The following is a 23,100-nucleotide window of genomic DNA, read 5'->3' on the forward strand; positions in this document are numbered from 1 at the left end:
TCAGACCCATTCCCCTACCCTATATTTACCCCTGAGTTGGCAGTTTAGCATGACCTGCACATCTTTGGATTGTGGGAGGAAGCCAGAGCACTCAGAGGAAACCCACACAGGCAGTCACCCAAGGAGGGTGGAATTGAACACAGGTCCCTGGGGCTGTGAGGCAGCAGTGATAACCACTAAACTGTTCTGGAAAGCAGTTCCATGGTTCTCCAAGGCCCATCCAGTGCTATTTGCCTTACATGCAATTGTGGGGAAAGAAATGAGTGGGCTATATTGCTTTATGGATCTGAGGAGTAATATTTTCATGCGGAAGGTGGTGCGTGGATGGAACAAGCTACCAGAGAAGATGGTGGAGGCTGGTACAATTACAGAATTTAAAAGGCATTTGGATAAGTACATGAGTAGGAAAGGCTTAGAGGGGTATAAGCCAAACATTGGCAATTGGGACTAGGGTCAGATTGGGATATCTGGTTGGTGCAGATGGGCTTGACCAAAGAACTGTTCCCATGCTGTATAACATTATGACTTTATCGTTTGTGCTATCCATTGTCACAGGGATTGTCCTATTATTGGGTCACGAATTCTGTAAGGCTTCTCATTGGTGTTTTCCTATGAAATCTCAGAACTGATTAACACAAATGTAACAGGGACTTAGTATCTCTGTTGTAATATATTTTCCCAAACAAATCAGAAATAATAATTATGCAACTTTAAATATTTTGGGGAATCTGAAAGAGTACACAATAGTTTCTGAACACATGAATACTATGTTGAATTCAAAGGTTTTAGCTTCATAACCCAGGCACAGAACATTCATATGCAAAATGCCGCAATTGTTTACCATTGTTGATAAAGTATAATACATCACCATTGCAGTTGTTGGCATCCCTGGTAAGTAGTTTTTAATATTCTTTTATAGGGTGTGAACAACAATGGCTAGGCCAGCATTTAAGGCCCAGAGGGCAGTTAAGAAACAGCCCCTTTGCTATGGGTCTGAAGTCAAATGTAGGCCAGACTAGGTAAGGATGGCAGTTTCCTTCCCTAAAAGAAATTATTGAACCAGATGTATTTTTCATGGTCATCATTAAATTCTTAAGTTTTTGTTTTCATTGAATTCAAATTCCACCATCTGCCATGGGGTTTCAAATCTTGGTCCCAGTATATTGCCAGGGTCTCTGGATTAATAGGAGAAAGTGAGGTCTGCAGATGCTGGAGATCAGAGCTGAAAATGTGTTGCTGGAAAAGCGCAGCAGGTCAGGCAGCATCCAGGGAACAGGAGAATCGACGCTTCGGGCATCGAATTCAGCACCGCCTTCCTAACCTGCAATCTTCTTCCTGACCTCTCCGCCCCCACCCCAGTCTGACCTATCACCCTCACCTTGACCTCTTTCCACCTATCCCATTTCCGAAGCCCCTCCCCCAAGTCCCTCCTCCCTACCTTTTATCTTAGCCTGCTGGACAAACTTTCCTCATTCCTGAAGAAGGGCTTATGCCCGAAACGTCGATTCTCTGGATTAATAGTCCAGTGATAATGCTATGGGGTCATTGCATCCCTTTAGCAGCGGATGCATTTTGCTCGACGTATTTGTCACTTGGGTTCACTGTGGGTCAGTTAGCACTGCCATCAGTGGACATGCACTATCAAGATTGTTATAAGTTTTGACTTGACCTGATGTGGTTGGTTGCATTGAGTTAATGACACACCAACGGGGCCTTTTCTTCTTTAGCAAATCAAATCCCCTGCTTCTTCTTTTTTTGAACAATTAAGGTTTGTCTTTCAAAAAATAGTTTATAGGAAGAAGCACAGATATTTTCTCATCCAAGGGAGTAAAGTCATAACACACGTGGAAAGTAGTGAAAACTGTTCACTAATACTTCACCAGTACTGAGTATGATTTTCCAGTCTTCAACGTAATTACTCCAAGAGTAATTTCCAGAAATTTAAATAAGTGTGAGCTGCTAAATTTTCGAAAAGTGAATCGGGGCAGGACTTGCACACTTAATGGTAAGGTCCTGGGGAGTGTTGCTGAATGACGAGACCTTGGAATGCAGGTTCACGTTTCCTTCACAGCGGAGTTGCAGATAGACAGGACAATGAAGAAGGTGTTTTGTAAACTTGTCTTTTTAGGTCAGTGCATTGAGCATAGGAGTTGGGCAGTCAAGTTGCAGCTTTACAGGACATTGGTTAGGCCAGTTTTTGAATACTACATGCAATTCTGGACTCCTTGCAAAGGTGCATAAAAGATTTTCAAGGTTATCGTTGGGTTTGGAGGGTTTGAGCTATATGAAAAGGCTGTATAGGCTGGGGTTGTTTTCCCTAGAGTGTTAGAGGCTGTGGGGGATAGTTGGGGTAAATAGTTAAGGTCTTTTCCCCAGGATAAGGCAGTCCAAAACTAGAAGGCATAGGTTTAAGTTGAGAGGAGAAGTATTTAAAAGGGACCAATGGGGCAAACTTTTCATGCAAAGGTGGTGAGTATGGAATAAGCTACCAAAGCAGCAGGTGGAGGCTGGTACAATTACAACATTTGAAAGACATCTGCAAGGATACATGAATAAGAAGGGTTTAGAGTGATAATGGACAAACACTGACAATTGGGACCAGATTAAGTTAGGACATCTGGTCAGCACAGGCAGGTTGGACTGAAGGGTCTGAATCTGTTTTGTACATCAAACGACTCTCAGTGACTGAAAGTGGTTGTTAGGTGCTTGGAATGTAGAATAGTGTGTGCACAAAGAGAGCAAATCGAATGCAAGAACAGGTTCAAATGTATACTTTATTGCATAAAACAATCTTCTTTTTGTCTTATTTTCAAGATGTGGACATGTAGGTGTTGAACTACACGTGAGGGCTGCAGATGCTGGAGATCAGAGCTGAGAAATGTGTTGCTGGAAAAGCGCAGCACTTCAAAGGAGCGGGAGAATCGATGTTTCGGGCATAAGCCCTTCTTCAGGAATGAGGAGGGTGTGCCAAGCAGGCTAAGATAAAAGGTAGGGAGGAGGGATGAAAGTGAACTAGGGTGGACAAAGCAAAAAATCACACAACACCAGGTTATATCCCAACAGGTTTATTTGGACTTTGTGGACTGCAGTAGCAATTGACAGCTCCTTTTGGTTATTTTGATGTTCATTCAAGGTTTCATTTCTCTTCCAGCCCATTTTAGTGTCTCAGTGGTTATCCTGTTCTTTATGAGTTCAATCCCTGACTCAAGGTTCACTTGTTGATAGGGCCTGAATATGATCTCTTATCACTGGTGCCACTGTTCCCATATTCTTGTGAAACATTGTATAAAAACGTACCTGTCCCGTAAGGCAGGATTACGTAATGTAATGGTGAAAAATCCATGATTCTGGGTACCATATTTGTGATACAGATGTCATTCTATGCATTGTGACCATGTTAAAATATGTCCTTACAGCATTTAAGGCCATTGCTACTTGGTTAGGAGAATAGCTGGTTAATTGTTGGGAACTGGGAAGGGAATTGTACAGTTTTTTTATAATTCTCAGATTTTTTGTGTTTGCTGCCTTCAACAGAATGATGTCAATTAAGCCAATAGAACCCGTTCACTCTGACTCTGTATGGAACAGTAACATATTCAACTGACTATTTTACACCTGCACAGCCATTTTGCAGCACTTCATGTTGATTGGATGCAGCTTTATGTGGTTGAGAATCGGGATTAAAATTTCTTTAGCCTTTTGATATTCTCCCTGACCACCTTAGTGCCATTTCGACTCAAATGGATGGCTGTTCTAAACTAATTTCTAAACTAATTTCAGTTCTTCCTCTTACAGTAAATGCACTGGCAATTGTGATCCTGCCGCCTGGAAAATGGGGCCTCCCCAGATGCAATACTAATTACCTGGAGGCCATGACAACAGCAGATCTGATGTTTATCGTCTCTGGAGCTATATTATATTGTATCAACTGAAAAGGCACTTTACCAGAGATCATTTCTGCACCTCTCAACTGCATGCATTGACTTCATGCACTTTGTGAGTTCAGACTATTTTGTCTGATTTGCTGTTATTTTCTCCACTGATCAGTCTGTGACAATTTTACTGCCGGAAACTGAAACTGAAATATTGTACCATCAAAACAGCAGCTGTTATTCTTTCAACAACCTGCACTCTTTCCTGTCTAAAAAAAAGTTCCAATTTTCATGACACTTGAATCTATGTGCATTGGTCTCATCAAAAGAAGGCCAGCTTTTATACTGAATTCAGGTGGATGGTTTATGACTGTTTTGACAAATTGTTAACACCATTACTCCCATTCAGTTTAGTTTTGCTCTTCAATGCTTTGACAGTCAGGTACGTTTTAGTGGCGAATCGGATCCGTAAAGGATTGAGGAGTCAGAACACGGAAGAGAAACGCAGTGATCCTGAGATGGAGAGCAGAAGGAAGTCAATGATTTTACTGTTCACCATATCGAGTGGCTTCATATTGCTGTGGTCACCCTATGTAATTTTTTAAATATATTATCGAATTGCAGCAATCGATCCCAAATCTTACAACGACAGTTTGCACATTTTTGAAATAATTGGGTTTATGCTGCTGAGTCTGTGCTTTAGCACTAATACTGTAAAATACCCACTGACGTAAATGAAGAGAGTATTTACTTTTAGAATGAATTGATGGCCATCTATAAGACAGTACCATTTACAGATGTTTTCCTGTGCGCAGTATTGAGTAGTAAAAACCCATCAAGTGATTTGCATTGAGAATGTTTTGTTTGTATCACAATACGAACAGCAGTGTTGGCTTCCCTCGATTGGATATTAATTTATTTTGCATTGTCATAATATTGAGATGAGATTTTTAACCCTCACCTGAAATAAACGTAATGAATAATCTGTTCAAGAAAACAATACCAGACATGAAGGAAATACCCAAGAAACCAACAGGAAGAGCTGAAATAGGGTGATTGCATTCCATCAAATAGGTGGCACTGGGTCACTCGTTAGTGTCAGCTGTACATTGCAAACAGGTGCGCTCACATTTTGTAAGGTTTTTTTAAATTTTGTTTTGCAATAGCCTTTTCTCTCATTTCATTTATCTCAGAAATGATCTATTATGATGATGCCAAATGGTGTCATTATTGGACATCTCACATTCAAAACAGAAATCTGGATAGCTAGTTCATCTTTATTTCATTTCTCATTTAACGCGGTAGCTTCGCAGTGAAAGATAAGTGTGCAACCCTGCCTATTGGTTTTAGAAATGTGAAAGGGCATGATTAAAGGAAATGAAAGCAAAATGAGAAATCATCCATGCTCTGCACATTTAAACCAGTTGGAACATTTTCAAACTTAGTTGTAAAATGAATGCAAGGTAGTCTGCAAGGAATCCAAGGTGGACAAGCAGGAGGCTGAACGCATACAGCAATCCAGGCAGCATCAGGAGGTGGAGGAGTCAATGGTTCAGGTGTAACGTTGACTTCTCCAACTCCTGTTGCTGCCTGGTCTGCTGTGTTCTTCCAGTCTACTAAAAGTTTTCAAAGCACATACATTCTACAGTCCTCCAATACTGGGAGAGAGTTTCAATCTGTTTCACATCTACAGCTGTGACTTAGCTGTTTCTTTGACTTACTCATCTTGGGAGTTTGTTAGCCTTTCCCTTGGTTAATCACACAAATAAGCTTGAATATTCTTGGCATTAAATGACCCCATTTGATTTATAACCAAAGACTTCTGACCTGGAATTTTCATATTAATGAACGTGGAGTAGGATAGCATGTTTCGAACAGTTCTGAGTTAACTCCTTTCTGGAGTAGAATCTGTTCCAAATTTACCCACAATGAGATTTTACCATGTTGACTATTAATTAAAGACTAATATTCCAACAACACTTTCAGTTCAATAAAGTTTCTATTCCAAATTGTGAAAGTGTTCGTGTTCAGTTGTGGATCAGCTGCCTTTATATACATTGCATGGATCCACCTTGTGCTCATTTCTATTTAATTGCAGTATATTCACTGTACTACTCTTTCTGGGCTGGAAGGTCAGTTTTGTGAGCATTGAAGGCATATACTGCTGTAAATAGAAATTCCTCATTTTCATCTGACTATTTCTGTGACAGAAAACCAGTTGTTAGATGTAGATCTGGTGGGACAGATAGCAGTATATTATTTGCATCTTGCAGATGTTACGATTAATAAAAAAAAGTGACTGTGTATGCAATCTACAGAACCCAATGGTCAATCACCAAAGCACCTCTGACATCACCTTCCAAACTCATGGCCTCTACCACAGAGAAGGACAATGCCAGCACATGCATGGAACACTGTTCCCTGCAAGTTCCCTGCCAAGCCACACAGAATCCTGACTTTGAATTATATCAGCTTCCCTTCCTTGTGTTTGAATCGAAATGCTGACTCTGCCTTCCTCATCGCTGTGTCTCCTGAGTATTACTCCTGTTGTGATCCAAACTGCAGTGGGGGGATGGATAGTTAGGCAAAGTGAGCGGGTGGTGGACATGCACTTACTCATGAGGGGGAGAAGGTTTGATTGGCAGTTGACAGGGCAGGTATGAGAGGGTTGAGACAGAAGGGTCTGGGTGAGGAGACAGAGATTGACAGGGTGTGTATGGTGTGGAGAGGTTGGGGGAGATGGCGAAAGAGCAGACAAATGGCCGATGGATAGACAGTGTGCCGCATGGTGGAGTATCATGGAATGGGAATCTCGTGTTGGAACAGTATGGAATGAGAATTTTCAGAAGCAATTCCCGAGTGACTGTCTGTCACACCTTCTCTGACTTTCTCTCTCTCTCTCCATGACTTCCCTTCCTCTCTCCTTCCCTTTCGTCCTCTCTCTATCCTGAGTTATCTCCTTCTCCCTCACTTTTACTGGTGTTGTCTGTCCTTCTCTCTTTCCCTCCCTCTGGCTGTCCTATTCTCGTTCTCTCTCAAACTTCTCTCTGTTTCTCCCTCCCTCGGTCTGTCTGTTCCACTCCCCTTCTTGAACATAAAACATTGAATATTGCAGCACAGGACAGGCTTGTCAGCCCTCGATGTTGTGCCGACCTATGAAGCCAATCTGAAGCCTATCTAATCTACACCCTTCCATTATCAACTATGCATTTATCCTCTGACCATTTGAATGCCCTTAAAGTTGGCGAGTCTACCACTGTTGCAGGTAGGGCGTTCCACGTCCTTACTACTTTCTGAGTAAAGAATCTGCTTTTGGCATGTGTCCTGTATCTTACAATCCTCAGTTTAAAGCTATGACCCCTTGTGCTAGCCATCACCATCTGATGAAAAAGGCTCTCACTCTCCACCCTATCTATTATTCTGATCATCTTGTATGTCTCTATCAAGACACTTCTCAACCTCCTTCTCGCTAATGAAAACAGCCTCAGGTCCCTCAGCCTTTTCTCATAAGACCTTCCGTCCATATCAGGCTACATCCTGGTAAATCTCCTCTGTACCCTTTCCAATGCTTCCAAATCCTTCCTATAATGCAGCAACCAGAACTGTAAGCAATACTCCAAGTGCGGCCACACCAGAGATTTGTGTAATTGCCTGGTTATTTTATTGTAGGATAAATATTTATAACAAGTAGAGTTATTTATTCTGTTCATGATGAAAAGGAGTGTATACTTTCTTTCAGGTCATACTGGAACTATTGCAAAATTCACGTTGGTGTGGGCCGGAACGTTTTTTTTAAAGTTAAAAAGTTCAATCTAGTAGTTATGTGCATGTGAAGGATAAATCTATCCGTTGGCTATTTTTAAGTTTTTGACACAGAAGCCGTCTGCGTCTCATTTCCCAGAGCAATAGCTCAGTAAGTCACCTCCAAGCTGTGGACTAATGCGTGCAGTCTGCCATGTATAAGCTCCATCACACAGAGGCAACACTCATTGGATTTCGCACAGAGTTGGTCAGCTCCAAAATCCAAATGATGTGGTTGTCCCTTCCAATTTGGGCTAACTTTGATGTTCTCATTTGCCTCAGTTTTCAATGGGTATTGAGTCGATAGCTGCAGGAATGACAACACCTTTGTCTCTTCTTCCTGAGAATAACAAAATTGTTTTAAAAATTCAAATGAAAGGTTTTAAATAGTTTGCACAATAATTAATAGAAGCAAGCCCTTCAGAGGGTTGGCATTCTGTGTGAACATTCTTTGTGATGCCAGGAAGACAAAATTGAAAACGCAATTATTCTCGTTTGTTACTGTGGCTGAGAGAAGTGATAGATCAGCAATTGGCCAGTGGTATAACCCACCGGGGCCTAAGCTTCTGCCAATCCCCTGTTGTCAACAGTTAAGATAATGGGCTCTTGTGGTCCTATCTTTGTGGGTCACTAAGTCGACACTAGAGTATTCTAGAGTCAAGTTCCTCCTGTACCTAGATTATAAGATAAAGCGCTTGAACTGGTTCATTTATCTTGTAATCTATACTGCCATAAACGTTGCTATTCCTTCTTAATGGGACTCCTATGACTGATGTGGAACTATCCCTCCCATTGGGGCAGAAGGCTGGGGCTTAAGTTCCTTCTGTTCTGAAGAGATGTAAAACTATATTGATGAGAAATATTGAGAAATGACCTCTCCTTCACAAAATTGCCTCCTTCTTAATTCTCAAGTCAATTGCAGTCTCAGGAATCTCAGAGTAAATCATTTGAACTGAAAGTTCCACTAATACAGTCACCTGATGCAATCAGCCTTAAATGGCAGCCTATGATAGCTAAGTTTAAACATATCATATGATAAGCACATACCTCGACACCTTCGCTGCAATCAGAATCAGACTGATAACGGCCAAAACTGTTCCTATGGGAATGAGAATTATCCAGGGAAGCCCTCCTAGGAATATTCTGAAAAGACAGAGTTCTAAGGTTATTTGACAGTCGCATAAAATTTATCTGAATGAAAACGCACCTTCCCATATATTGACATAAAATGTCTGGTTAAAGTTGCTCTGTTTTACAAAAGGGACGTGGCCTAGCAATCTTGAGATTGTAGATAATGCTTTAGAGGTATACTTTGAAATCTCAATTCGGCTGCTGGTGGAATTCACAAATAAGTATTATATTTGGGATTGAAGTGTAGTCTCAGTGACGCTGAGCATGACAACCCACATGTCTTGATGGAGAAAAGAAACGTGGAGGTCACGGGAATGAAATCTACCATCCCAATGCCAGAATGTGACATCGTACCCACAGTAACATGTCTCACACTTGTGTCCCTTCTGAAATAGACCAGTATGGGTTGCTCCCTTCAGTTCAAGGGATTTGATTCAGATAGGAGTGGGGTAAAAAGTGCTGATGTATGAAGCGTAACTGGATTGGTTAGAAGCATAGTCACTGGACATCAGAAGAATTAAGTGAAGAAGGAGGGGTCTGGGGATCTCACGGAACCTGTAAAATTCTTGCAGGGCTAGACAGGGCAAATGGTGACTGGGGAGTACAGAACTAGCGAGGGCTCATTGTCTAAGTGCACAGGGTAGGCTGCTTAGAACATAAATGAGGAGACATGTCTTCACCTCAATGCTTTAGGCCAAAACATTGGATGTGTTCAAGAAGGAGGGGATGTTGTTCTTAGGGCTAAAGCGAACAACTCGTATGGGTAGAAAGTCTGAGGGGGTTGAGTAATTTCTCTCTTTCATGAATGTTAGGCAATCTTTGGAACACTTTCCCCCAGAGAGCAGTGGATGTGAGCCATCGATTAAGTTACAAGGCTCAGTATATTTTTGCTCAACAAAGGAGCCATGATCTATTGGGTGGACAGGCGGAAAGATGGAGTTTAGACGAGAAACTGAGCGACTATGGTGTGACTAAATAGCGCAGGAGAGTCGATGGACCAAATCACCTACTCCTACCCAAATTCATTAAATCAAGTGAATAACAACCAGGAATATGGCCTGTAAGATTGAGAGTGTTCCTGACATCAAACAGATTAACACAATTAATCCAGTCATTTTAATGTCCACAAGGGTGTTCTCCCACTTCATATAAATACATTTCAATCAGTACTAATAAAAGTAAAATTTATTGCAGTGAGATTTTTGAAGAGGCCATTGAACGAGGCATTATTGCGTGCCTTAATGTTATACCTGCAGAAAGCGGAAGAGGCCAAAGCGATGAATGTTTTCATGAAGAAGATAAATGTAGTACTTACGGTTAAAGGGATCAGAGAATAAGGGGAGAAAGCGGGAACAAGGGTCTGAGTTGAATGATCAGCAACAATCATATTGAATGGTGGAACAGGCTGGAAGGGCAGAATGGCCTACTGCTGCTCCTATGTTCTACATTTCTATGTTTGGCAATTACTGTGATAGTGGTTTGTCAGGGCTGTACACAGGCATACCTGCCTCAGAGGTGTGGCAAAATATCTCTCCACCGGTTGATAAGAAAATATCGACACTGAGACTACGAATTTCTGACATCGTTGATTGTTTGAATGGAATTAGCTGTCTCCAGTAACTACGTATCAGAACATTCAGGGATGTACCTGTTGAACAGCTCTGGTACCTGCTGATGCTAACACCCTGCTCATTGCGGCCATGTTTTTTGAAACCAGTGAAGTGACCCAATTATCAGAGATCTCTGGATCTGGCCATTATTCAATGTTCTGGAATGTACCTTAATATCTGATATGTTTCCTGTGATCCTTTGCCCGCTGAGGGTCCATGTGATGCTCCCTGGGGGAATTGGCTCTGACTTTGCAATTACAAATAAGGCCATTCTTGGAAATGGTGCACGTCGGACCAGATGTTATTATCGGTCTCCCTACAAAACGGAATAACAGTATTCATATAATGGTCCTTTTAATCGTGTAGTTGTACTATTTATGTTGAAGAGCTCTTTTTTGTTGACTAACTTCAGGAGTTAGCAAAATTAAGTTATAGAATCCCTACAGTGTCGAATGTGACAATTTGGCCCATTGAGTTTCCACAGACCCTCTGAAAAGCATTCCACAGTCTGATCCCGTCATCCTCTCCCATACCCCACATTTCCCATAGCTAAGCCAAATGGTTTGCACGTTTCTGGACACTCCAGGGAAATTTAGTGTAGCCAATACACCAAACCTACACATCTCCAGCAAGAAACTGGAGTATTCAAAGGAAACTCACACAAATGTGCAAACTCCATGCAGTAACCCAAGCCTGGATTCAAACCCATATCCCTAGCACTGAGAGGCACTGAACCACCGTGCCAGCCTATTAATTGATATCAATTTTCAGCAACACTCCCTAGGACCATACCATTAAGTGTATAAGTCCTGCTAAGATTTGCTTTCCCAAAATGCAGCACCTTGCATTTATCTGAATTAAACTCCACCTGCCACTTCTCAGCCCATTGGCCCATCTGGTCCAGATCCTGTTGTAATCTTCTTCACTGTCCACTGCACCTCCAATTTTGGTGTCATCCGCAAATTTACTAACTGTACCTCTTATGCTCGCATCCAAATCATATATGCAAATGACAAAAAGTAGTGGACCCAGCACCGATCCTTGCGGCACTCCACTGGTCACAGGTCTCCAGTCTGTAAAACAACCCTCCACCACCACCCTCAGTCTTCTACCTTTGAGCTAGTTCTGTATCCAAATAGATAGTTCTCCCTGTACTCCATGAGATCTAACCTTGCTAATCAGTCCCCCATGGGGCACCTTGTCAAAGGTCTTACTGAAGTCCATATAGATCACATCTACTGCTCTGTCCTCATCAATCCTCTTTGTTATTTCTTGAAAAAACTCAATCAAGTTTGCGAGAAATTATTTCCCACGCACAAAGCCATGTTGACGATCCCTAATCAGTCCTTGCCTTTCCAAATACATGTACATCCTATCCCTCAGAATTCCCTCCAACAACTTGCCCACCTCCAACATCAGTTTTACTGGTTTATAGTTCCCTGGTTTGTCCTAGATGTTGCCAGGGTTGGAGGATTTGAGCTATAGGGAGAGGCTGAACAGGCTGGGGCTGTTTTCCATGGAGCGTCGGAGGCTGAGGGGTGACCTTTCTGAAGTTTACAAAATTATGAGGGGCATAGATAGGCTAAATGGACAAAGTCTTTTCCCTGGGGTTGGGAGTCCAGAAATAGAGGGCATAGGCTTAGGGTGAGTGGGGAAAGATATAAAAGAGACCTACGGGGCAACTTTTTCTCACAGAGGGGTACGTGTATGGAATGAGCTGCCAGAGGAAGTGGTGGAGGCTGGTGCAATTGCAACATTTAAAATGCATTTGGATGGGTATATGAATAGGGAGAGTTTGGAGAGATATGGGCCGGGCGCTGGCAGGTGTTGACTAGATTGGGTTGGGATATCTGGTCGGCATGGACGTGTTGGACTGAAGGGTCTGTTTCCATGCTGTACATCTCTATGACACTATGACTCTATAACAGTGTATTTAATTGAGGTTGCTAACAAGAAATATCCTGGATCATTTCAGACCCATGTTGATTAGTCGAATTTGAGACCAGCGTCAGAAGCTACTGAGGCACGAGATTACTTCCAAGCTTACTCGACACAAAACACTATATTTAAGTAATTTGCTGATGCCAGCAGAAGTTACAGAAGACGGAAGGAAGAACCATTCATCCCTCAGAGCCTTTATTGGTAATCAGACAGATCATACCTCTTTAGCATTTGAATGTTTTTTCTGCGATGACATCAGTGTAATATTTACTTTTTTAAAAATTGGATTCTGTCAATCTCAGTTTATTTTATTTCCATTTCCAGATGAGCTTAAACTCCACTGAAATGAAAGAGTGAAGCAGTTAGCTGCCAGGATAGTTAAGTCAAACGGAGAGCAGATACTTACACAGTGCATACAGCCATCATGCACTAAGTTGTTGAGATTGAACGTATAGTGTAAATGTAGTGTTGGACCTGCATTAACCATGCAACAGATTGAACTTTATGGCATTTTGTTTCATTTTCAAGCAGAAATATTTTGTTATACACTTATTATATGAATAACGTACATCTTTGGAAAATAATATCAGTCTCAGCAGAAGCGGTATTTGTAATGATAGACTCAGTTGTCTTACTGATGGAGTAAGCTGTCTACAGCAATTAAATTGCAGGGCGTTTCAGAAGCAGTCAATGCTGAAATGCAACATAACCTGAACATCTAGGCTTGAGCTGACAGTTAGCAGGAAACAGTTGTGCCACACAAATTCCAGGGAATAAACATCTCTGATAAGAGATGATCCAGCCACTGCCTAATGGCAATCCATTGTATTACAATAATTTGATTGCCCACTCTCTACATTCAGAGTGTTAGGATTGACCAGAAATTCAAGTAGAGTTGCCTTCTAAATGCAGAGGCTAGACGGGCAGGTCGGGAGTACTGCAGCAAGTAACTCACCTCCTGATTTGCCAAAGTCCATGCACATATGAGAAGTGTTGTGGAATAATCCCCATTTGCCTGGGAGAGTGCCGTTTCAAAAGCACTCAAGAGGCCTTACATCACCCAGGCGAAAGTGAGGACTGCAGATGCTGGAGGTCAGAATCAAGATTAGAGTGGTGAAGGAAAAGCACAGTGGGTCAGGCAGCATCCGAGGAGCAGGAAATTCGACGTTTCGGGCAGGAACCCTTCATCAGGAAGGACAAAGCAGACCGCTTGATTGGCAACATATCCACAAACATCCATGCCCTCTGCCACCGACGTTCAGTAGCACCAGTATGTACCTTCGACAAAATGCACTGCAGAAATTCACCGAGCACCTTCCAAACCCACGACCACTTCCATCTAGAAGGAATGCAGAGTGAATTCATGGGAACATCACTGAGTGCAAGTTACCCTACAAGCTCTGCATTATCCTGACGTGGCAATATATCACCATTCCTTCACCTTTGCTGAGTCAAAGATCTAGAAATCACTTCCAGATGGGATTCAGAATGTATTAATAGCACATGAACTGAAGTGGTACAAGGAGGTAGCTCACCACCATCATCTCAAGTGGAACTAAGAAAGGGTGAAAACGAAAGATAGCCCAACCAACGACACCCAAATATCAGAAACAAATTTAAAAATGAAATTTGAATATATCTGTTGACTTCAGCTAAAATGTAATGGCTCTAAAACCATTCTCGTTCACTGCCTGCAGACAATCAGCTCTTCAGATCCATTTAGGTGAGTTGGTGTTAGAGAACTCTGAAGCAGGCCATTATTCTCCATCTAGGAATAGACTGTAATATCTGAAGTATTACCTGTGATGGTTGTCACGCTGATGTTTCACGTGATGTTTGCTGGGGGATTGGCTCTGACAATGTAGATACAATAAGCCTAAGTTTTTTTGGAACTGATGCACTATTAAGCGTTCATCGAAAGAAAAGGAACAGATTCACTTTGTGACATTTGTGAGTGTATTCAATCTAACTAGCTGGAGAAGTTAATGAAATTATCACTGACAATAATTTAAATATTAAGTGGTAATATCAGCAGTGTTCACCATTAATACGTGCTATTGTCAAACCAAAATTCAGTATTCTGTGACATCAGGTCTACTATAACCTGTTCTCTCATTGATTCTAGAACATGATCATAAAAATGTTTTATGAATACCTAATTTCGGCTATCATATCTCATCTGACGTTAGCAGTTTATATATGAAATTCTCCATGGTTATCTTCGTAGCTTTCTGGCAAGCTCTCAGGTTTCTTTAATTATGCTCAAGCCTAACATGTTCTGGCAGTCGAGTGGACTGTAAATGAAATCCTCAAGTAGTGTTTGTGTCCATATCATTTCTCATATATAACAAAATCAGTTTCCATATCTCGCTTTCCTGAACTTAGTCCATTCCCTCTATTATGCTAATGAACAGATAACGAGGCTAACCCCCCACCCCCTTTCCCCCCTTTTCCTGACACTCATAAATATCCTGAATGAACCTTTCACGATTCATGTCCCAATTCCTGCCATTGTGGAGCCACATCTCTTTCAAGATTTCCGGACCACAGTGATTCATTTATCCCCACGATCTCACATCATCTGCAATTGTTTCAGACACTATCTTCAATCAAGAAAGAGGCTTTAGCTTCGTCCCGTTGTTGTATTTACACATTTTATTTTTTTTTTCTGTTGATTGACCGTTAAATTTATTTCCTTCATCTGTTAATAATTTCCTATACATTGCCTTTGGCCTTAAGGCACTCTTTGATTTAGTATTTGATTTTGTTGAAAGTTTGAAATCTTATCTCACCCTTTCAGTTTTGAAACTTCTGTACTTTACTAACTGGCAGGCAGCAATAACAATAGCCATAAAAAGTTCAGATAGAGTCTGTCCCATGAGTACACATTCCATTTTCAATATGTGTGGCGACAGTTTCCTCGGAACTGAAACACACTTCTCTCCCACCAGTCTTTGTTATAGAAACTGGAATTGTCATGGAGCAAAGGAAGGTCATTTAGCCCACCATGTCTGCAACAGATATCTAATTGAGCAATACGACTTTGTGCAATATTCCTCCTTTTCCCCCATGCCCTTGCTAGCTGTTTCTACTGAAATAATCATGTAACTTCAATTTAAGAGCTTCAGTTAAACTTGCTGATCAGGTGTAAGCAATGCGTGAGATTATGTTTGAGAACAAAAACACCAATATTTCTTTTTTTATTTTATTAAACAATACTGTTTACAAAACAGTTAACATTAACAGCTGTATACAGAAAAACAGCAATTTTACAAGGGAAAGGAGCAGCAAAGCCAAGCCCCAAACCCAGAGAAAGAGAAAGAAAAAAATCTGTAACTGATTACTGATCGGGTTATACGGAAAGGCAAATATTTTAATTTCATGCCCGGACTAAGAATTTCTTATATAATTACCTCACCAACACCACTGAAAGTTCACAGAGTAAGGTTCGTCTGAGAGTCTCGGCGGATTGGATGAAGGAGAAAGTTGATAAGATATTCTAGGAATTCTAGAAATTGTTCCTCCTTTTTCCTGAAGTCTCTGACGAAATAGGAGTTAGACCCGGCCCATGTATCCATTTCAGCTCACAATCACAAATTGAATACCTGTGTGTGACTGAACAGTTCAGGCGAACTGCCTTTCCGGCAAAGGATTGCCCAGAGACTGCGATTTGAGATTTCTCTGTCAGTAGAAAGGAAAAATAGCACAATGAAAGATTCCAAAGTTTAAATTCAGGAGGGATGTGAAAATAATGACAAGTACATACATGACGACATTTTCTTCTTAATCTCTGGTATAGGCTTAGTCTCCTCAGAGTTACAGATTTATTAAGAACAGACTTGTGCTCCATTGCGTGTTGTCCCCCACATCCACCATCTTTTTTTTTGGCACTGATGGGTTATTTGCAGTGTTGATCATTTAATATGCTTGTTTAGGAGATAGAATTTGATGTGTACAAAGAATTCCTTCCTAACGCGTTTTGGCAGCAATTAATTACACCACAATGTTTGCTCTATCCAGAATATCTCACTCCATAATGCAGCTTCCATTTCTTCACCTTGCAAGCACCACATTGACATTGAATTAAGATTTCCAATATCTGTTTTGAAAGCTGCAATACACTTTGCGATTGAACTAAGGCTGGAAGCCGTCTACTGATCGGCCTTCAAGATGTTGTCAATCAAACAGATCTCCATTGACCAGGAATTGACTGGGGAGAAAGTGAGGTCTGCAGATGCTGGAGATCAGAGCTGAACATGTGTTGCTGGAAAAGCGCAGCAGGTCAGGCAGCATCCTGAAGAAGGGCTTATGCCCAAAACGTCGATTCTCCTGTTCCCTGGATGCTGCCTGACCTGCTGCGCTTTTCCAGCAACACATTTTCAGCAGGAATTGACTGGGACTAGCCACAGCTACCAGCACAGGTCGGAGACCAGGAACAGTGCAAAAAGCATGAGGGAAGCTAAGGAAGTGATTGATGGCCCCTTTGCTGAGGTATTTGCATTGTCGGTAGCGATAGGTGAGGTGCCAAAAGACTGGGATTTGGCTGATGTCGTCCATTATTTCAGACAGGTGGTCAGGAAAAGCCACAGAGATATAAACAGATGAACCTGACCTCAGTGGTTGTTAAGTTGTTGGAAGAGATTCTGAGAGACAGGATTTACAGGTATTTGGAAAGGTAAAGACTGAATAGAAAGAGTCAACATTGCTTTGTGCGTGGAAAATGAGTTTTTGAAGAAGTGACAAAGAAATTGATGAAAGCAGAGTGGTATACTTTGTCGATATGGACTTCAGTAAAGCTTTTGAAAAGGTTCTGCATGGTGGACTCTTGAGCAAGATTACATCCCACGGAATCCAGGGGCACTAGCCAATTGGATACAAATATGATTTGAATGTAGGAGACAGAGGGTGGTGGGCGGATTGTTTTTCTGAATGGAGGCCTGCAACTAGCGATGTGCCAAAAGGATCAGTACTGGGACACTGCTTCCCAGCCCATGCCATCCTCCATCGTGAAGGACAGGCATGGCAAATATGTGAGGACACCATTCGCTGTAACCTCCTCTCGATGCCACGCACTATTCAAACTTCAAAAGAGGTCGCTGCTGAAGCAAAGGTGCTGTGTCAAAGTATTGATAACCCCTCGCTCATTTCACTGCGGAACTCTAAGCTCCAGGTACAGACACGATTGAGGAAGGCAGATCTCTGCCTCCTTTGGCAGGAAAATTATGAATATTCAATAAATGTTCGCTGAGTCAGCAATGACCAAATTACATGCATGAATTAGAAAAATAATTGTGCAGGCACAGAAATGACAGAAACACTTATCTACAATACAGAAAGATGCAGAAATATTGTTACATCCCTGCTGTTGGTCATCTTCACTATGATGCAATTCTGTCCGTCATCTCTCTTCTGACCTGCTTGATTAACAATGAACCTTGTGGCTCAGTGGTTAGCACTGCTGCCTCACAGCGCTAGGGGCCCCAGCCTGGGGCGACTATCTCTGTGGAGTTTGCACATTCTCTTTGTGTCTGCGTGGGTTTCCTCCCACAGTCCAAAGATGTGCAGGTTAGGTGGATTGGCCATGCTAAATTGCCCATAGTACTAGGTGCATTAGTTCGAAATGGGTCTGGGTGGGTTACTCTTCGGAGGGTCGCGATAGACTTGTTGGGTCGAAGGGTTTGTTTCCACACTGTAGGGAATCTAATCTAATTGTTACTTTGTCAGGTTCCCGTCAATTCCATTCTGTCTTTATATTCAAGGTTCACACTGCCAAGATCTCCGGGACCGTCGGGAACGCGAACCCCTCGGTTTTCGAGTTTGGGACCTCCCTTTAAACAGAGAACCCACAGATTTCTGTCACCGGCGGGGTAATCAAATGTGCACGGGAGCTCCACACCTGACCCAGTCCTGCCGATACATTCCATGCAACATTCAGAGACCATCAGAAACTATGGGCAGGTGAATAAGAAAAAAAGATGAGTTAGATTTCCAGAGAACTTTGTAATGAGAACCAATTCAAACTATTCCAGGAAATGACGGTCAAATGCTGTCTACTAAATCTTCAAGCATTTCTGGATATTTCAAATATTTCTGGATACCAATAAAAACAACATACTGATCAAATTATCATTGAGAATCTACAAACTGAAATAAAAGTTTCGTTTGAAGAAATTAAAATGCATATTTCTGTTTTTCTTTGAATTCTTAAAATATTTGCTACTGACTCCAACCCTAAGTTTCCGTCACATCTCGGCTAGAATTTATGCTGGGGAGCCTTTTCAGATTAAAGGGTAAAATTTCGGAGCGCCTGTTTTATGATGAACAGCTGATTCAGTAAAACGGCAATAAAACACTTGGGCACAAGTATGATGAGGTGGCATTGATGGAGAAAAATTCAATTTGATTGGCTCCGCATTTTTCGATTAGAAAGCGGCTGCCTGAGTGACGTAGGAATTAAATATATGGAACATTTTCAGGAAATCGTAGGGACTATCGAAGGATCCAAGGCTACCTTACATGTTGACCAGGAAGGAATTTCACGATTCTGCAAGTTTTGTCCAGTTCCGTTTGCCTTACGTATAAGGAAGCTCTATTGCTTTTTGGATCTGAGTTATAACTTCGTCTCCTAGAGGCTGTTGCGTGTGTAGAACAAGCTGTCAGCTGAGGTGATGGATACTGGCACAATTGCAACGTTAAAAAGGCACCTGGATTTGTATATGAATAGCTTGGATTTCGAGGGATATGGGTCATCACTTGGCAAATGGAACTAGGTTAAATTAGGATGTCTGATAGGCAGAGATGGAGGGGACCAAACAGTCTGCTTTTGAGCTGTATAACTCTATGACTCTATCACGTCTGCAATCCATTGCTCAAACAGATTGTCCTTTAATTGGGTCACAAAGGCTATAAACCTTATCTTTGGTATTTTCCTATGAACTCTCAGAACTGAATAATTCGAATGCAACAGGGATTCAATATCTCAGTGTAACGTATTTTCCTAAACAAATCAGAAATTACAATGATGCAACGTCAACGTTCCCCTGGGAATGAGGTGTATTACAAAAGAGTTTCTGAACATATTAATATTATATTCAATTCAAAGGTTTTGGCTTCATCGTGCAGGGACAGAATCTTCACAGAAAAAATGCTGGGATCTTTTACCGTTTTTGTTAAAGCATATTACATTATGGGCGGCACGGTGGCACAGTGGTTAGCACTGCTGCCTCACAGCGCCTGAGACCTGGGTTCAATTCCTGCCTCAGGCGACTGACTGTGTGGAGTTTGCACGTTCTCCCCGTGTCTGCGTGGGTTTCCTCCGGGTGCTCCGGTTTCCTCCCACAGTCCAAAGATGTGCAGGGTCAGGTGAATTGGCCATACTAAATTGCCCGTAGTGTTAGGTAAGGGGTAAATGTAGGGGTATGGGTGGGTTTCGCTTCGGCGGGTCGGTGTGGACTTGTTGGGCTGAAGGGCCTGTTTCCACACTGTAATCTAATCTGTAATCTGTAATCACTATTGCTGCTACTGGCATCCCTGGTAATTTTTTTTCAATACTCATTCATGGGATGTGGGTATCGCTGGCTAGGCCAGCATTTGTGGACAAGAGGGAAAGTTTAAGAATCAGCCACATTACTGTGGATTTGGAATCACATGTCAGACAGAACAGGTAAGGGTAGCAATTTTCCTTCCCTAAAGGACGTTAGTGAACCAGATGGATTCTTGCCAACAATCGGCAATGTTTTCATGGTCTTACAATCTTTAAACACTTAATTCCAGATCTTTCAAACACCACTCACTAACACGTCGCCAGTACTGAGTATATTTTTCAACATAATTAGTGGTTCCAAATGTAATTTCCAGAAATTTGGATAAATGTGAGGTGCTAAATTTTAGAAAAGCAAATCAGGACAGAACATATACACATAACATCGAGGTCTTGGGGAGTGTTGCCTTGAGGTGCAATTTCATATTTCCTTCAAAGCAGAGTCGCAGGTAGATAGGGTCATGAAGAAGGCGTTGGATACACTTGCCTTTATAGGTCCATGCAATGAGCACAGGGGTTGTGTGGTCATGTTGCAGCTGTACAGGATACGAACCACGTTTTGAATACGACATGCCACTCTGGTCTCCTTACTACAGGAAAGATGTTGTTAAACTAGGAAGTGTGCAGAAAAGATTTACAAGGATATCGCTGAGTTTGGAGGGTTTGACCTGTATGGAGAGGTTGAATAGACTGGTTCTATTTTCCTGGAGCATCGGAGGCTGAGGGCTATGGATAGTGTGAATAGTCAAAATCTTTTTCCCAAGGTAAGGGTGTCCAAAACGAAAGGACATATTTTGAGGCGAGAGGGGAAAGATTTAAAAGGTATCCAAGAGGCAACTTTTTCATGCAAAGGATAGTGTGTGTATGGACTGAGCTGCCAGAGGATGTCTGGAGCCTGGTACAATTACAACATTTAAAAGGTATTTGGAAGGATACATGAATAGGAACAGTTTAGAGGGATATGGGACAAATGCTGGCATATGAGACCAGGTTAATGTAGGATGTTTGGTCAGCACTGGTGAGTTTGAGTTAAGGCCATGTTTCCGTTTGTACATCTTTATGACTCAAAGTGACTGAAATTGATTATTAGGAGCTTGGAGTGTAGGGTAGACAGCTGGTTGTGTACACACAGGGAGAGAACAATTTGAACGAACGCATTAAAAGAGATACTTTATCAACTGATACAATTCTTCTTGTTGCCTTATATTAAAGGCAGGCATTTTTGAACTGCAGTGTCAATTGGAAGCTGTTTAATTATCTTCATGTTCAGCAATGGTTTCATTTATCTTCAAACACATTACCGTTTCTGAATGATTATCCACTGTCCTTCATGCTTTAAATGCCCATCTTGAGATCCACTTGTTCATAGGATGTGGATATGATCTCTTATCATGCGTGGTGATGTTTCCATATTCTTGTGAAACATTGTTTAAGAATGTATCTATCCAGCAAAGCAGGAGTATATAAAGAACTGGTGTCAAATCCATGATAGTGGGCACCATATTTGTAAAACACATGTTACTCTATGTCAGCTTGCATTGTGACCATGTTAAAATGTGTCCTTACAACATTTAGGTACATTCCTCCTTAGCTAAGGGAACAGCTTGGTTAATTGATAGGAACATGAAGGCAAATGGGCGGTGTGCTACACTTCTCATGATTTTTTTTCTGTTTATATTAACAGAGCGATGTCAGGGAAGCCAATAAGAACGCATTCAAGCTGATTCTGTATGAAACAGTAACATATTGAACTGGCCAGTTTGCATCTTCACAGATATGTTGTAGTACATCATCTTCAACATCACACACTCACTCTCTTTGTTCCTGCCATGCCAGTTATTATGGATTGAATTGGGATTAACATTCTTTTTAGATTTTAACATTCTTCCCAAACACACAATTAACACCTTAACTGAAATGGAAGGCTGCTCAAACTATAGTTTCTAAACTAATTTCAGTTCTCCATCTTACAGTTAATGCACTGGCAATTATGATCCTAGCCCAAGGAAAATGCGGCCTCTCCAGATGCAACACTCATTACCTGGTGGCCATGGCGACAGCGGATCTAATGTTCATCATTACTGATGTTATATTTTATCACCTGAATAATTTATTTTATCAGGGATCATTCCTGCACCTCACACCTGCATGCATTGTGATTTACTTCCTACTCTATGTGAGTTCAGACTGTTCTGCCTGGTTCACTGTCACTTTCTCCACTGATCGATTTGTGACCATTTGCTGCCGGAAACTGAAACTGAAATATTGTACCATGAAAACAGCAGCTGTTATTCTTTCAGCAACCTGCACTCTTCTTTATAAAAAATGTTCCCATTTTCATTACACGGGAACCTATGATTGTGGTTGACAATATACAATGGTCTTGTCAAATAAAGGAGAGCTATTTTACTGAACTCGAGTGGATAGTACTTGACTGGGTTGATAAGATTTTAACACCATTACTCCCATTCAGTTTAATTTTGCTCTTCAATGCTATGACAGTCAGATACGTTTTAGTGGCAAGTAAGATCCGTAAGGGATTAAGGAGTCAGAACACGGAACAGAAGCACAGTGATCCTGAGATGGAGAGCAGAAGGAAGTCAATTATTTTACTGTTCAGCATATCTAGTAACTTCATATTGCTATGGTCATCCTATGTAATCAATTTCGTATATTATCAATTCGCAGCAATTGATCCCAGATCTTACGACGAGAGTTTGCACGTATTTGAAAGAATTGGAATAATGCTGCTGAATCTGAGTTGCAGCACAAATACATTTATTTATGGAGTAACTCAGTCAAAGTTCAGGGAACACTTCATTAACTCTGTAAAATACCCACTGACTGCAATGAACAGAATCATTGCTTTTAGAATGAAGTTATCCATAAGACAGTACCATACATAGCTGTTTCCTGACTGCTGAATTGAGTAATAACTGATTGTATTAAGTTTGTCTATTTGTAGAAAACAAAATAAAAGCAGCGTAAGCTTCTCTTCAGGGTAAAAACAATGACTGCAGATGCTGGAAACCAGATTCTGGATTAGTGGTGCTGAAAGAGCACAGCAGTTCAGGCAGCATCCGAGGAGCAGTAAAATCGACGTTTCAGGCAAAAGCACTTCATCAGGAAAAACGGCAGAGAGCCTGAAGCGTGGAGAGATAAGCTAGAGGAGGGTGGGGGTGGGGAGAAAGTAGCATAGAGTACA

General features: G+C 41.5%; 1 protein-coding gene across 1 annotated transcript in view; it reads left to right on the plus strand.

Annotated features, from left to right (window-relative positions):
• LOC148139307 (uncharacterized) overlaps window positions 1-22,801 on the plus strand; it is a 140,401-nt gene extending 117,600 nt beyond the window's left edge. Inside the window, 4 exon segments of the mRNA XM_087980832.1 lie at window positions 14,008-14,078; window positions 19,866-19,888; window positions 21,869-22,205; window positions 22,207-22,801. Coding sequence (XP_087836958.1) covers window positions 14,008-14,078; window positions 19,866-19,888; window positions 21,869-22,205; window positions 22,207-22,801 — 1,026 coding nt within the window.
• The last annotated feature ends 299 nt before the right edge of the window (window positions 22,802-23,100 follow it).

Source organism: Chiloscyllium plagiosum, unplaced genomic scaffold, assembly GCF_037043375.1.
Source record: "Chiloscyllium plagiosum isolate Xiang-an unplaced genomic scaffold, Cpla_swu_hap1 HiC_scaffold_38, whole genome shotgun sequence".
In the NCBI taxonomy this organism is placed as follows: domain Eukaryota; kingdom Metazoa; phylum Chordata; class Chondrichthyes; order Orectolobiformes; family Hemiscylliidae; genus Chiloscyllium; species Chiloscyllium plagiosum.